At 39.3% G+C, this 12,590-nt stretch overlaps 1 protein-coding gene across 3 annotated transcripts in view; it reads left to right on the plus strand.

Annotated features, from left to right (window-relative positions):
* The first annotated feature begins 418 nt into the window (after window positions 1-418).
* The window catches only part of LOC101796956 (serotransferrin-2), a 35,291-nt gene continuing 23,119 nt past the window's right edge, over window positions 419-12,590 (plus strand). The window contains exons 1-16 of one of the 3 annotated variants that reach the window (XM_072024181.1): window positions 419-645; window positions 2,156-2,332; window positions 2,425-2,561; window positions 3,822-3,985; window positions 5,181-5,280; window positions 6,357-6,533; window positions 6,986-7,148; window positions 7,256-7,320; window positions 7,984-8,141; window positions 9,242-9,428; window positions 9,598-9,746; window positions 9,970-10,060; window positions 10,374-10,439; window positions 10,747-10,929; window positions 11,882-12,038; window positions 12,320-12,402. In XM_072024181.1, coding sequence (XP_071880282.1) covers window positions 2,510-2,561; window positions 3,822-3,985; window positions 5,181-5,280; window positions 6,357-6,533; window positions 6,986-7,148; window positions 7,256-7,320; window positions 7,984-8,141; window positions 9,242-9,428; window positions 9,598-9,746; window positions 9,970-10,060; window positions 10,374-10,439; window positions 10,747-10,929; window positions 11,882-12,038; window positions 12,320-12,402 — 1,795 coding nt within the window. In that variant the 5' untranslated portion in view covers window positions 419-645; window positions 2,156-2,332; window positions 2,425-2,509. The remainder of the gene's footprint in view (window positions 646-2,155; window positions 2,333-2,424; window positions 2,562-3,821; window positions 3,986-5,180; window positions 5,281-6,356; window positions 6,534-6,985; window positions 7,149-7,255; window positions 7,321-7,983; window positions 8,142-9,241; window positions 9,429-9,597; window positions 9,747-9,969; window positions 10,061-10,373; window positions 10,440-10,746; window positions 10,930-11,881; window positions 12,039-12,319; window positions 12,403-12,590) is intronic. The other 2 variants (XM_072024180.1, XM_021277084.4) reach the window with 2 other exon arrangements.

Here is a 12,590-nt window from a genome sequence, read left to right on the forward strand (position 1 = left end):
TGGTCCCTGAAGGGAACTGTGGGGATGATGTTCCCCAAGGGGAGGCACGGCTTGGGCGTGGGGCTGTGCCACAGGGAGCTGAGCGTGAGGCTGTGGGGGCTCGGCTGCCTCAGGGTTGCTGCTGAGGGAGTAGGGGAGTGCTTGAGCCTGAACATGGGAGCAGCGGAGATGTCAGGACAGGGGTTTTCCTCGGCGAGGGGAGGCAGTGCTGGTCCTGCAGGTGAGGAGATGTTGGGCAGGGTAGTGCAGGTTTGGGTGTTGCTTGCCTATATCGTAACATCACAGAGGGGATTTTGTAAAGATTATCTGGGTTCCGCACCCTCAGATGCATCTCTAGATAGATGCATATGTGCAATATTACTAGGAAGTTGGTAATTATCTTTTTCTGAAGGTGGTGGAAGGGGATAGTTTCACAGAGTGAATCAGTAGGAAAAGAATTCCAGAGTCTTGCTATTGTGTCTCCACATCCTTGGTGCTTTAGGACATGGTCCTCTCAGGTGACCTGTTACGTTTGTGATTAATCATTATTTGTTTTCCTGACCAGGACTCCGTGAAGTCTACAAAATCTTCATGTCACTGCTTTTTTCTTTTTCATATCACCACAAACAGCAGGATAAGCATCTTTATAAACTGAACAATATATAAGTATGTATATAAGCTGAAGCTTGCCCCTTGCATATCTTATACCTTAGACATATACAGAAAAAACTGTTATTTTAGAAGATGTATAGTTTAAACAGAAAACCAGATGCACCCTTCACGTAATACTAATAATGTTAGCTGACTTAGTTGTTGGGATATACATATATCCTGAGCTAACATAATGGTAGGATTGGCAGGAAGTACAACCGCAAAAAAGGTGGGATAGATCTTGTCAGATGTTTTGTTACAGGCATTGCAAAAGCCATTGGCTTTGATGTCTAACTGTACCCTGCAGGTGGGCCTGACAGACAAGTTTCCCCAGAGGTGATTCAGGAATGATTCAGAGGTTGAGGTATAGTTAAATAAAATGTGCTTGTTTATAGCGTATTTTAATTGACATGGACTTAACTGATTAGTGATCTGGCCTGATCTAATCTTTCTTCCTGGCATTATAAGTAAATATGTGGACCTATAACTATTTTAAAATCACTTCTATCATGTGATCTTTTCTATTGTGATTTTTTGTTATGTTTACGTTTGTTAATATATTATATCAAAAGATGATATAGACTGTACTCACTGAGGAATAGAACATACTTCCCAGAGGGCTGTGAGCTGAGCTAGACCTGTGCAAGTGTGCCATGTCAAAGGGTGGGACAATAAAAGAGTTCCTTTAGCAAGTGAGAAAACAGAGGTCTTTGGGCTTGAGAACATTTGTTCAGGGAGTGCAGGGAGGAGTGAGAAATGTGAACTTATTCTGTGATCAGATTAAGGGGAAAGAACATCTCCACACATGCTGGAGATCTGGTGAGGGAACTTACAAAACAGCAGAGATGAACAATGGAGTCCATGTACATGAACACAGAAGAAGCAAGTGGGGAATAAGGACTCAGGGAACAGTACTAAGGCAACAACAGAAATCTGGGAAAAGTATTGGCAAAAATACACAAAGCCATGAAGGTACTAAGTCCATAAGGTGAAGAAGGAAAACAAAGCTAGGAAAAAGGCTTTTTTTCTCCAGAACTCTGGGAATGATCAATTATCTCCTGAAAATGAAAGATTAAAGCATATTAGCAATATATATATATATATATTTAATCAGATCAATTCAGTATGCACCCTTCTGCTTAAGCATATATACATATATTTCTCCTGCTATAGAACTAATTGTGTTAATCATGGCTGCTTTAGGGTAATTAAGAGGTAATACTCTAGCCTAAGTGTTAGGAAACGGAAATAAAACATTTTGTACGAAACTGTTGTGCTAGAACGGAAATGAAGAGAGTCAAGAAAACTGAGAAAATCACAATTCCATTCTGAATTATTAGGGGGGGGGCATAGGCTTACTCTTTGTTTAACATTTATCTGTAGATAAACGTTTATCAGATAAAAAAAGAATAAAGAAGAACCCCTCAATATTCTATAGAGAGGGAAGCTTGGTAGTTTGGACAATTCACTTAACTTTAGATACCCTTTTTGTAAGGTAGATGTAATTCTTGCTTATCTCCTGAAGGCATATTGGTGTCCCTTGAAACGGGAAAAGCACAATTTACTTCAGAAGCAGAGGCTTGCATTTCCTCCTATGTCTGTTCATAATAAAGCAGAAATGCACTGATATTTTCCATCTGTGGTTATGGATAGGACACTGTCCCTTTATTCTTTGCATACAAGGATATCTCATCTCTGACAGGTTTGTATGATTTTGTTGTTGTTATTAGTATTATTTTTTTTTAATTTCATTTTATCCCTGTTGATGCCTAAACCCTCTTTGTTATCTTCCAGAAGCACTGGTCACCACTGTGGAATTCCTGGTATGAGAAGGCAGAGTGTCGGGTAGAGAGTGGATCCTTGCAGAATTGCTGTAATCATGAAGGCAGTTCTCGTAATTGTCCTAATCATCTTCACTTTGCTGTCTTCAGGTAAGGTTGATGCAGAAAGGGAAAGAGAAAGGTGACCTCTGGATGAGTTACCAGGAGACAAACTCTAAAATAAGTTTTGGTTTTGTTTTCTTCTGTGCGAAGAAGTTGTAGCTACAACTGCGCCTGTGATTTCCATTTGACTGTATTTTTACTGTTTGATTGTTGGCAGATGGTGACTGTTAGTCTCGAAGCAGTTTGAACACTAGTTTCTTTGCAATGCAGTGAAGATTTATTTCCTTTGAGTAGTTGACATCTGCGTACTCATTAGAGCTGTCAAAATTAATCAGTGTATTTTAAGCTGCTTCTCTTTTAAACTACAATGTGTTCTTTATGGAATCACTCTGAATTACTGTCAGACGTTATGCTTGAAGGAATAAAAACTTCAATGATCAATTTTATTTTTTCAATTCAATTTTATTTATTCCAAGCCTTTTATATATATATATTAACAGATTATTAGAAAACCAAATGCTTAAATGTCTGGAAATAACAATGTTAGAGAAGTAGCAGTCTCTTCTATGCATTCAGTCCTGGTTTTAAGTATGTGGCACAGGATTCTGTCAAGTTACATAACTGCAGGCTGTTTTCGTATGTAATCACTTTTTCCTACTTAAATACAGTGTCTTCTTGAGATGTATATGAATATATTTTAGAGTAGAAGGCATTTAATAGGAAGAATATAAAATAAGTCATAGCACATCCCAGATGGAAAAATTACAGAGCCTAAAGCAAAAGAAGTTTTGTTGAAATGTCTGCACTCCCTTAAATTGTAGCTTCATCATCAGTTTAGACCAACCCAACCTCCCCCGGAAAACGAGGTTGCACTTTCTCCTCCACTTCTAATTGCACCTTCCTAACCCTTTATTTCTGCTATCACTACCTTTTTGGTTGGTTGGATACTTAGTTTTCACCTGAAAAAAGATTGGACAACTGAATAGTCCAGTTCTGCTACAAATTTACAGAGCATTCCTATGCAGGTTATTTAACCTCTTTGACATCCAGAAATGAAGATAATTCTTACTAACTTCCTGCTTGGAAGAAGTAGGATTGTGACAATTTCGTTGTTAATGTTTATTCAATACTCTGTTCAGCATAGTACATGATTCTTCCTTCTAAATAACAATTTTTTCCTTAATTTCTAACTTTTGGGGTGGGTGTTATGGAAACTAAACCTCTCTTTTGAGGGAAGTCCAGCAAATTCATTGTCATTGCTGAGGAAACATTTAGGTCCTACAGATACTGACTTTTTTTATTCTACAGGGAAGAAATTTCGATGGTGCACCCTCTCTGACCTAGAACAGAGAAAGTGTGCTGAACTGTCTAAAGCACTCACAGCTGTGCTGCCCCTTGCTACCACCAGCTCATTTGCTAGGATTTCTTGCATCAGAGCCCACAATACATACGACTGCATTGATAAAATCAGGGTAAGTTCACAGAGATTTTTAAAGCGCATTTTGAGTCAAATCCAGTTTTAAGAAGAAACTGAAAAACAATTAATGGGAGAGTGAAATGCTACTGAAATGATGGTATCTCACATATGACAAAGTACAAGGTAGCTTGGGAGGTAAGAATTCAAATCCATGAGCTTTCTACTAGACATACTCTTTTACCTCAGCTAATGTCCTTGCATTTTCCAGGAAATAAATACAAAGCTGCTTGAAAATAAATGGACAAATCCAACCTAATAAATTAAAACCTACTCAGAGCAGTCTTCTTGCTTGCAGGTCTTGGTTCTACTCTGACTATAATTAATAATTTTTTCTTTCTTTCCTTTCCTTCTGTTTTTAACTCCAAGTATATATTTCCTGTAGTAAAGGGCAAAAGATTTTATTATTTTTTTTTTTTAATGTATGAAAATCCTCAATTTGAATAAAATTAGACATCAGGCCATTTGTACGTATAAGCTCTACATTAGTACTGAAATGACATTTCCATAATGCTGTATGCTTTGAAAAATAAATCACTGATGGAAAAGAAAGACAAGCGTTTGCTGTAAAATAATTCCGCTAGTGTGTCTAAAATTTGATTGGGATAGAGAATTTCAGTTTCTATTTTCATTCAGTTCTAGTTGTTTCAATGGAGTCCATATCTGACCCGGAAAACAAAACACAGAAAAGCTTTGTTTGTTCAGGGAATCATTTAGTTCATGTTTTCATTCAGTCCTGTGACTCTTGTTAATAGGCTTCAGTTCTATTTTCAGATGGTTATTACAGCCAGAAGAGATCTGAGAAGGTTTTGAGGTTTTGGGGGAACTGTAGGACGAAAAAGGGATTGCCTTTTTCTTCAGTTGGCATCAGAATTGTGTTTCTTGTTTGTTTGGTTGTTTTTAGTTTAGTGTTTTTGTTTGTTTGTTTGTTTGTTTTGAATGGGAAGATTAAAGATGAGTCAAGAAAGGATGTTACTGGAAAAGAACATTTTTTTTTTGTTTTGTTTTTGTTTTTAAAGGTAACAGCCTTAATTGCTAACATTTCACTATGCTTAGTAGCAGGGATTCAATTAAAAACAAAGCAAATGCTTGTAAATGTCAGTGTCTTCAAGAGCAGAGTTCCTGCCTGAAAAGCTGCTCTGTTTGTTGCTCTGTAAACACACTCATTTTGGGGTTTTGCTCTTGTTTTTAAGGTGAATAAAGCAGATGCTGCCACCTTGGATGCAGGAGATGTTTACTCTGCTGTAAAGCTATACGGTTTGACAGTGGTGGCAAAGGAGATCTATGACCAAGGTAGGTTCACAAAGCAGAAGAATAAGCTGTACTTCTGATTTGGCTAATGAATTGCTGTGCAGTGAAAGGCAAAGCTTCTCAAGAATTACTGGAAAAAAAGTCTATACATGTTGTTTACTTATGGGGGTAAGGAGGTGACTAATGACGTACACCTTAGATCATTATATATAAAACACATAATGATGAATGAAATATCAGTGGTGCTTTGTATCTGGTAGCCTTTCTGCTTGTAGTACCGTTGTATCAACAACAAACTGTCTGTATCTACCCCTGCCCACAGCACTGGTATTCTGGAATTCTACATCTCATAGGAAATAAGTAGGGTTTTATTCCATCCACATTAATTCTTATACCATGGTCTTTGTTTGTGTGACTGAATGTTTATTAGTGGTTCTTTAAGAGACCACTTTCTGTCATTAGTTCATTCTCACCTCCTCACCATAAAGAGACAAGGTGGTGAGTCTTGTCATATTAAGATTCCTCTTCATTTTTGTACAGCTGAGCATTCTGTGCATTGACTGATTTATAAAGCGAGAATAAATAAGTGAGAGCCAAAATCAAGCATACAGTAGAAAATAACTTGAGGGACATGACTCAGAGAGAAGCCAAATTACAGATGGATGTAGGAAGAGACTAAGAAGGGGACAGTATGAGAACTGAAATGAGTTTTATTTTGGCTGAAGAACCATGAAATCATAGTGGAAATTATATGTTTCAGTCTGGTAAATACGTTCTGGGGAGAAGACAGGAGTTCTTTCTATTACAATACCTAAAACTGTGTGATACATTCAAAATTCCTGAGAAACTTTCATTGGATGGTGGAGCTGGATGATCTTGTGAACCTTTTAAACCAGATTTTTACATTCTTGCTTTGCACATCACTGGCATTGCTGGGTTTATCAAAGTGCCATCTAGCCAGTACACAGTCAAGTTTCTGGTATGAGTTCCTGTATTTCATATGCTTAAGATTTTTTTTTTCTTTTGCCATGTTTGGAGAGGTAACTGAACATCTGTGCACAGATGGAAGCAGAATTGGGATTTTAGTTATTCCTGTTACATATTTTGTCCTAACACAGGAAATTGTGTTTTTGCTGTGGCTGTTGCCAAGCGAGGAACTTTGGATATCCAGAGGCTACGAGGTGTGCGCAGCTGCCACAATGGAGCCAGATGGACATCAGGCTGGAATATTCCACTTGGCTTTCTGCTTGCAAGAAATGATCTTTCCTGGGATGATGCACAACCTCTGAGCCAAGGTGGGTGACAGGAGCTGTAGCTTTGTCCTTGCCATCAGCAAGAGTGACTGAAATGGATGCAGATGTGGCATGAACCGGGCTATGTAGAAACTTCAGGGTTTTGTTGATGAGATAAACTCTTGGAGTGTTTGTGAAACTAGCTCTTAGCTTTCTTCAGAACTCTTTCTAGTAATCTCTCAGAATGGCAGAAAATGTTACCAAAACAGGAAGTCTTTGTTCTGTTTACAACAGGGAACAACGCTTTACAATACCTAGCTGGCACAAAGATGGTTTCAAACAAGCAAAATTTGATCACTCTGTTTCCAGCAAATGTTTAAAATTTGAAGTCTAGGCAATGATGCCACATTTCCTGAAGAGAAATTTATTTTAAAGCAGCACAGTCTTAATTAGATCTATGATATGTTTGGCCCCTTTTCTTTTTTCTTATTTGATTTTTTTCCCTACACCTGCAGTAATTAGCGAGTATTTCAATGCAAGTTGCATCCCTGGGGTTGGTGTTGCTGCTCCTCAACTGTGTGCTCTCTGCCAAGGACAAAAATCCTTTGTCAGAGACAAGAACCACTTCTGTGAGACAAGCAGCGATGAACCTTTCTATGACTCTGAGGGAGCCTTCAGGTAAGCTCTCTGTCACTTACACTGAATTTACGTTTGGGGAAAAAGAACTGGTAAGGGTGGGGGAAGTGAGGTGACATGTTAATAGGGTGGCATTTGTCTTCCTGCAGGTGCTTGAAGAATGGAGTAGCAGATGTTGCCTTTATAGATCATCTAACAATTATGAGAGCTACAGGTAAACTTAAAAAATCAGATTCCTTTTAACCTTTGGCCATGCTATTTCCTTTCTTGGGATTTGGGGGATGGCCTGTATTTGTATTGTTTCTGGGAAAATTCAGTCCTTGCAAGCAGTGCTGTGGTATTTTGAGAGGGAAATGGAAAAGGAGACTAAGTGAGCAAGCAATGACTGCTCACAGATTTGTAGAATGGGAGCAGACATAGAATAGGGACAAACATTTTTATGCAGGTGATTTCTTTAGCCTAAAGTCTCTGATGCAGCTGCTGTTTGATTTTACTGACTGTTAAAATTCGTTTTAACTCTCAGTGTTTTGAGGTGCTGGAATAGAAAGTTCCCATATACTCATATTTTTTCAACTCAGTCAAGCTCTGTATCAACATTTTGGAACCCAATTGGCGATTTTAGTTGCAGAAGAGTATTTTTAAACAAACATGTTTAGAGAGCTACAGTTTTAAGAGTATTTTGGAGTAACTCTACATGAGGTTGCTCTCTCTGATTAGAGAAGAACATGTTGAAGACATCTTTTCAAGTGTGCTTGGTACACTGCTGCTAGCATAATCTTTGAGCAAACTCCTCTGAAAAAACATTTACCTTTCATCTCTGTGGCTGCTGCAAAGCCACGTCTCACTTCATAGATTCATGAATGTCCTGTTGTTTTAGAGTCAGAACAACAGGAATATGAACTCCTATGTCCAGATGGGACTACAGCTGAGCTGAGCGAATACAGCACCTGTAACTTGGGCAGGGGGCCTGGCCGTGGCATCATCACTCGCCGCAACTTCCAGAAGATCACCAACAAATTTCTGACCATGATCCAAGTGAGTGGATATTATAAGCTATATATCGCTGTACTAAGGATTTTATTCCAGCTTTGTGTGGAGATCTCTGCCCAGTTTGCCTTCTTTCTCAATGAATTTATAGTTAGCATGAACAAAGCATTCAAAATTGGTTGTTCTGGGGAAGAATCCTTTACTGACTTGTGGAGTAATGTCTTACTTTTCTCTAAAGTATTCTTCTGTAGAAGGCTGTGAATAAATAAGTAAAAAAAGGGGAAGATGCCTTAACAGACAAAATGCAAAATAGCTCATGATTTTCATACTGCTCTGGAACTCAGGTGAATTATGCAGCAGAGGGCAATGCACAAGTTCAAGCAGGGTTCACCTTTGTTTCTTTCTCTCTCTCTCTCTCTCTCTCTCTCTCTCACCTATTTGGACTTGAACTTGAAATGTGTACTATTTAAAGTATTTAAAATGCACTTAAAATGGTCCAACAGACAGTGGATAATTCAACCCAGTGGGCTGATTTGTGCTGTCGTGCAAACTCTAGCAGATAGTAGGAGTACAAAATCTCGTTTGTTTAGAGATCTTCATATATCTTTTTTCAGTGGACTTATTAACACATATCTTAGCATATGTACTGTTACAAATCATATGCAACAGTAGCTGTGCAGCAATGTTCCCAGTATATTTCTCAGTACGTTCTTCTCTTCCAGTACCATCAATCTAAACGAATCTACTTTTCATATTTCATTTTATATTTCTACTTTCTGAGCACAAAACACAAGGTATATTGCACCCCATTACTGTACTTATCTATCAGAAAGGTTTTCCACTCAGCCACACTGCCTTAGTTGCCCTTCTAGGGAAGAAGACATTGAGCACAGCCTAACACATCTGAATAAGTAAGATGGGAAAGACAAAATTATTGAAAAGAAGCAAGTCGCAGGCCATATAATGCTTTTAAGGACAGTAACCATCCACCTACTGTGGTAACCTGTGGGCTTTGTCCCAGTGTGCTTGATATTAGAACCCTGAGTGCTATGTTACAAACCATTGGTATGAAGGGACGGGGGGATGAGGCTTCCTGTCACTGAAAGGATGAGTTTATTTTCTGCAATTAAGTGTTGTTCTTGTCCTAGCGCCTCTTTGGTCCAAAAGGAAAGGAAAGAGCCAGATTTGAACTCTTCAGTTCATCAGCATTTGGGGGAAGGAACCTGCTCTTTCGGGATGACACTCAGCACCTGCAACTTCTTGAGGAGCAGCTAGAAATTGCCTATGTCCTTGGCCTGGATTATGTAGCCCTCCTTAAGGGATTAGGCCATGAAGGTAAGAAACCTTTTGGAGGATTGTACCTAAAGAAAGGGAAGAAAAGGTTGTCTTTCTATGTTATTCCTCCCTGCCAGGTACAAGTGAATAGACAAAAATTTCTCCTCAATGAAGATCACACTGGTGTATGGTTGACATGATCTCGTTGCGCTCCTTCCTTCTAATGCAGGGAGCTCTTTGGACAACAGTGTTGTGCGCTGGTGCTGCATCAGCGATGCTGAGCTTCGCAAATGTGAGGAGTGGGCACTGAGCATCAAATCTGACCCGTTAGTCTGTGTGCAGGCAACTTCCATGACCAACTGCATTGAAATGATCAAGGTAGGAGAGATTCTCTGGTCAGAGTATGTGATAAGGCCACACAGGGTATGTATGTCCTTGTTTAAGCTGAGCAAGAGGAAAAAATGCTTGTACACTAGAGGCACCAGTGGGAAGGAGAGGGAAATTATGCAGGGGAATTTCCAGACAGTGGGGAAGTGCAGCTGCCTGTTTACACAAATCGTGCAAGTCCTGTTTGTGTTATTTTCTGTAATGCTGTTGGCAGAGTAGTGAGGCTGATGCAGTTACCCTGGATGCGACACATGTCTACATTGCAGGGAGATGTGGACTGGTGCCTGTGGCTGCAGAATGTTATGGTAAGTTCTTGTGTGACCTTAGCAAGAAGGGTGCAAATCAAAAAAGCACCATAAAAATATAGTTAAATTTCAACAATTTGTGATGGTTTATGATGAAAGCAGGAATCAGTACACACATCCAAGTACCTTACCCAGCTCTTCCACTAACTGGCTGTAGTGTTTGGTCTGGTTTTATATTTCTTCTATAAAAGGGGCAGAGATGCTGATGTGGTTCAAGAAGATTGCAAGGTTATAAAGCTTTTTCGTGGTGTGCTGTCATGTAATAGGAATGTCAGCAGTCACAAGATCCTTAATGGTTGTCTCCCCTCTGTAGGGCAGAGGTGTGGCCCAGCTGCTGAGAGCACAGAGGAAATGAGGAAATTTCATCTGAAGCCCAAAGGTAATGTGAGGACTTTAGGAAGATGAAAGGTTTCAATTTTCATGAGGCTCCCTGTAGGAATTATGTTGGAATGTATTTGCTTGTTCATTTGGGAAATAAATTGCTTTGCATGTTCAGTAGGAGCTTTACATACAATGCAGGGTTAGCAGAGCAAGAGATCTGTGGCTAAGCAAAGAATGCAGATGATCTACCATTAAGTGAAAATAACACAACAGAATGAGGAAGGGAAGATGGGGTTGAGGGGGTGTCTACTTTCCTGGAATACTTCATTGCCTTCATATAACTTGTTGCTGTCATTGTTTTACAGCACTGTCACCTGTTTATGCTGTAGCCCTAGCTAAGAAAAATGCCAAACAGATTAACATCCATAACCTTCGGGGAAGGAGATCATGCCACAGTCACATGTATAGTCCTGGAGGATGGTTACTTCTTTCCAGATACACAGTGGGAGCTCTGGAGAATGTTACTGAGAGCTGTGACATTGGGTCTGGTAAGGGCTGCTCTGGTGTATCTGTTGAGTAGACCAGGGAAGTCTGAAACCCAAAAGTTGGGAGTAAAAAGGAAATGGGTCCATGATGACAGAGAAGATTTGTTCTTGCATATCACTGAAGATCCTTGCTCTGAAGTGTTCTTGTACAGAGCTCTTTAGTAGTGGATATCTCTTAGACAATGTGATATTCCTTAGAAAGTGATGCACCATAAATAATAGTTGTATCAATGTCTACATGCAAAAAGGGAGAATAATCAACAGATACCCCTAGAGCTCACTGTGTCTGTCTGATGAAAGCCAGTCAGTTTCTTCGTCTCTTTTGATTAAATCATCTGGTTGACTAACTCAGGTGGGTTTGTCTGTGTTTTGGATGTAAAAAGTTATGGATTAGGTTTATCTTAATGGTACCGAATTCAGTTCTAATAGAAACTCTTCTTCCCCTTGTGCTTTTAACACACTGCCTTGTGTCTTGATCCTCCTGTCTTGTGCTCAACTTTGATTATCCATGTAGGTGCTCCAAAACCTGCAGGATTGTGGTCTCCTCTCTCTGTCCTTCAAGTTACAGGAAAAATGTGCTGTTCTTCAAGTTGCTAATTAATGCTTCCAAGAGTTAAGTATGAATAGGAATGTTGCCACCTCCAGTACAATCTAGTTAACAGCCTCTTACTCCACAGCTTCTTTTGCTTTCTTGGGTTGCTTAGTTCTAATATTTTGCCACTTTACCCAAGAAAAACGTAATTAGGGATTTGGCCAGCAAGTGATGACTGCACTCTCAGAAGGTGTTGAAGCAGTTCCTGTTGTGTGTGTGATTTTTCATACTATTTAGGCCTCCTCTTACCAGTTACTAGGTTGGAATCCAATTCCATTTTTTTTTTTTTTTTTTTTTTTCCTCCATGGAAGAAGAGGCTTTGGAATACCTTGCCCTAATCTCACCTAAATTTTCTCTATTCAGCTTACCAGAATTACTTTTGGAAGGGCTGCATGCCAGGAGCAGATGGAAACCTGTGCAAAGTATGTGTTGGAGACAGTGAGGTGGAAGGAGCTCGAGTATCTAGCAGATGCACTGCAAGTCACAACGAACGTTACTACGGCAATATGGGAGCTCTCAGGTAACCCTCTTCTTCTGAATAAGAAAGGCAGAGAAATAGCCAGAAATGGCTTATTATTTTGCTGGTGGTTTTCTTTGGATTTTTTTTTTATTATTTTTTTATTAGCAAATGTCTGTATCAGTATGGCTAGCATATATTTTGTTTTGGCTGTAGTTTCTATGGCTTGTGATTTTAAAACAGTCATGACACCATTTCCAGAGCAAGACACTGCTTCCAAAGATTTAAGGTATCTTGTAATGGCTGTTTCTGATAACTTTTTTTTTTTCTTTTCCCTGCACTAGGTGCTTAGTTGGCAATCCCAGTGGAAGAAGCTTTGGAGATGTAGCTTTTCTGGAGCACTCAAACCTACTCCGGAACATAGAGAGTGAGATGCAGATATTCTCTTGTCATTTGAGAATGTTCGTTAGCGTTAATTACTTCCTATGCTGTGACTGACTCCCAATCAGTTTTTACAGTTTTAATCTAGGTCCATGAAGTTGTATTTGTAACTGGAAAATTGCAAGAACTTTCTTGCCTGTACATGTTACAGTAAAGCTCAAAATTCAGGTAGTG

This window comes from Anas platyrhynchos, chromosome 16 (genome assembly GCF_047663525.1).
Source record: "Anas platyrhynchos isolate ZD024472 breed Pekin duck chromosome 16, IASCAAS_PekinDuck_T2T, whole genome shotgun sequence".
NCBI lineage: Eukaryota > Metazoa > Chordata > Aves > Anseriformes > Anatidae > Anas > Anas platyrhynchos.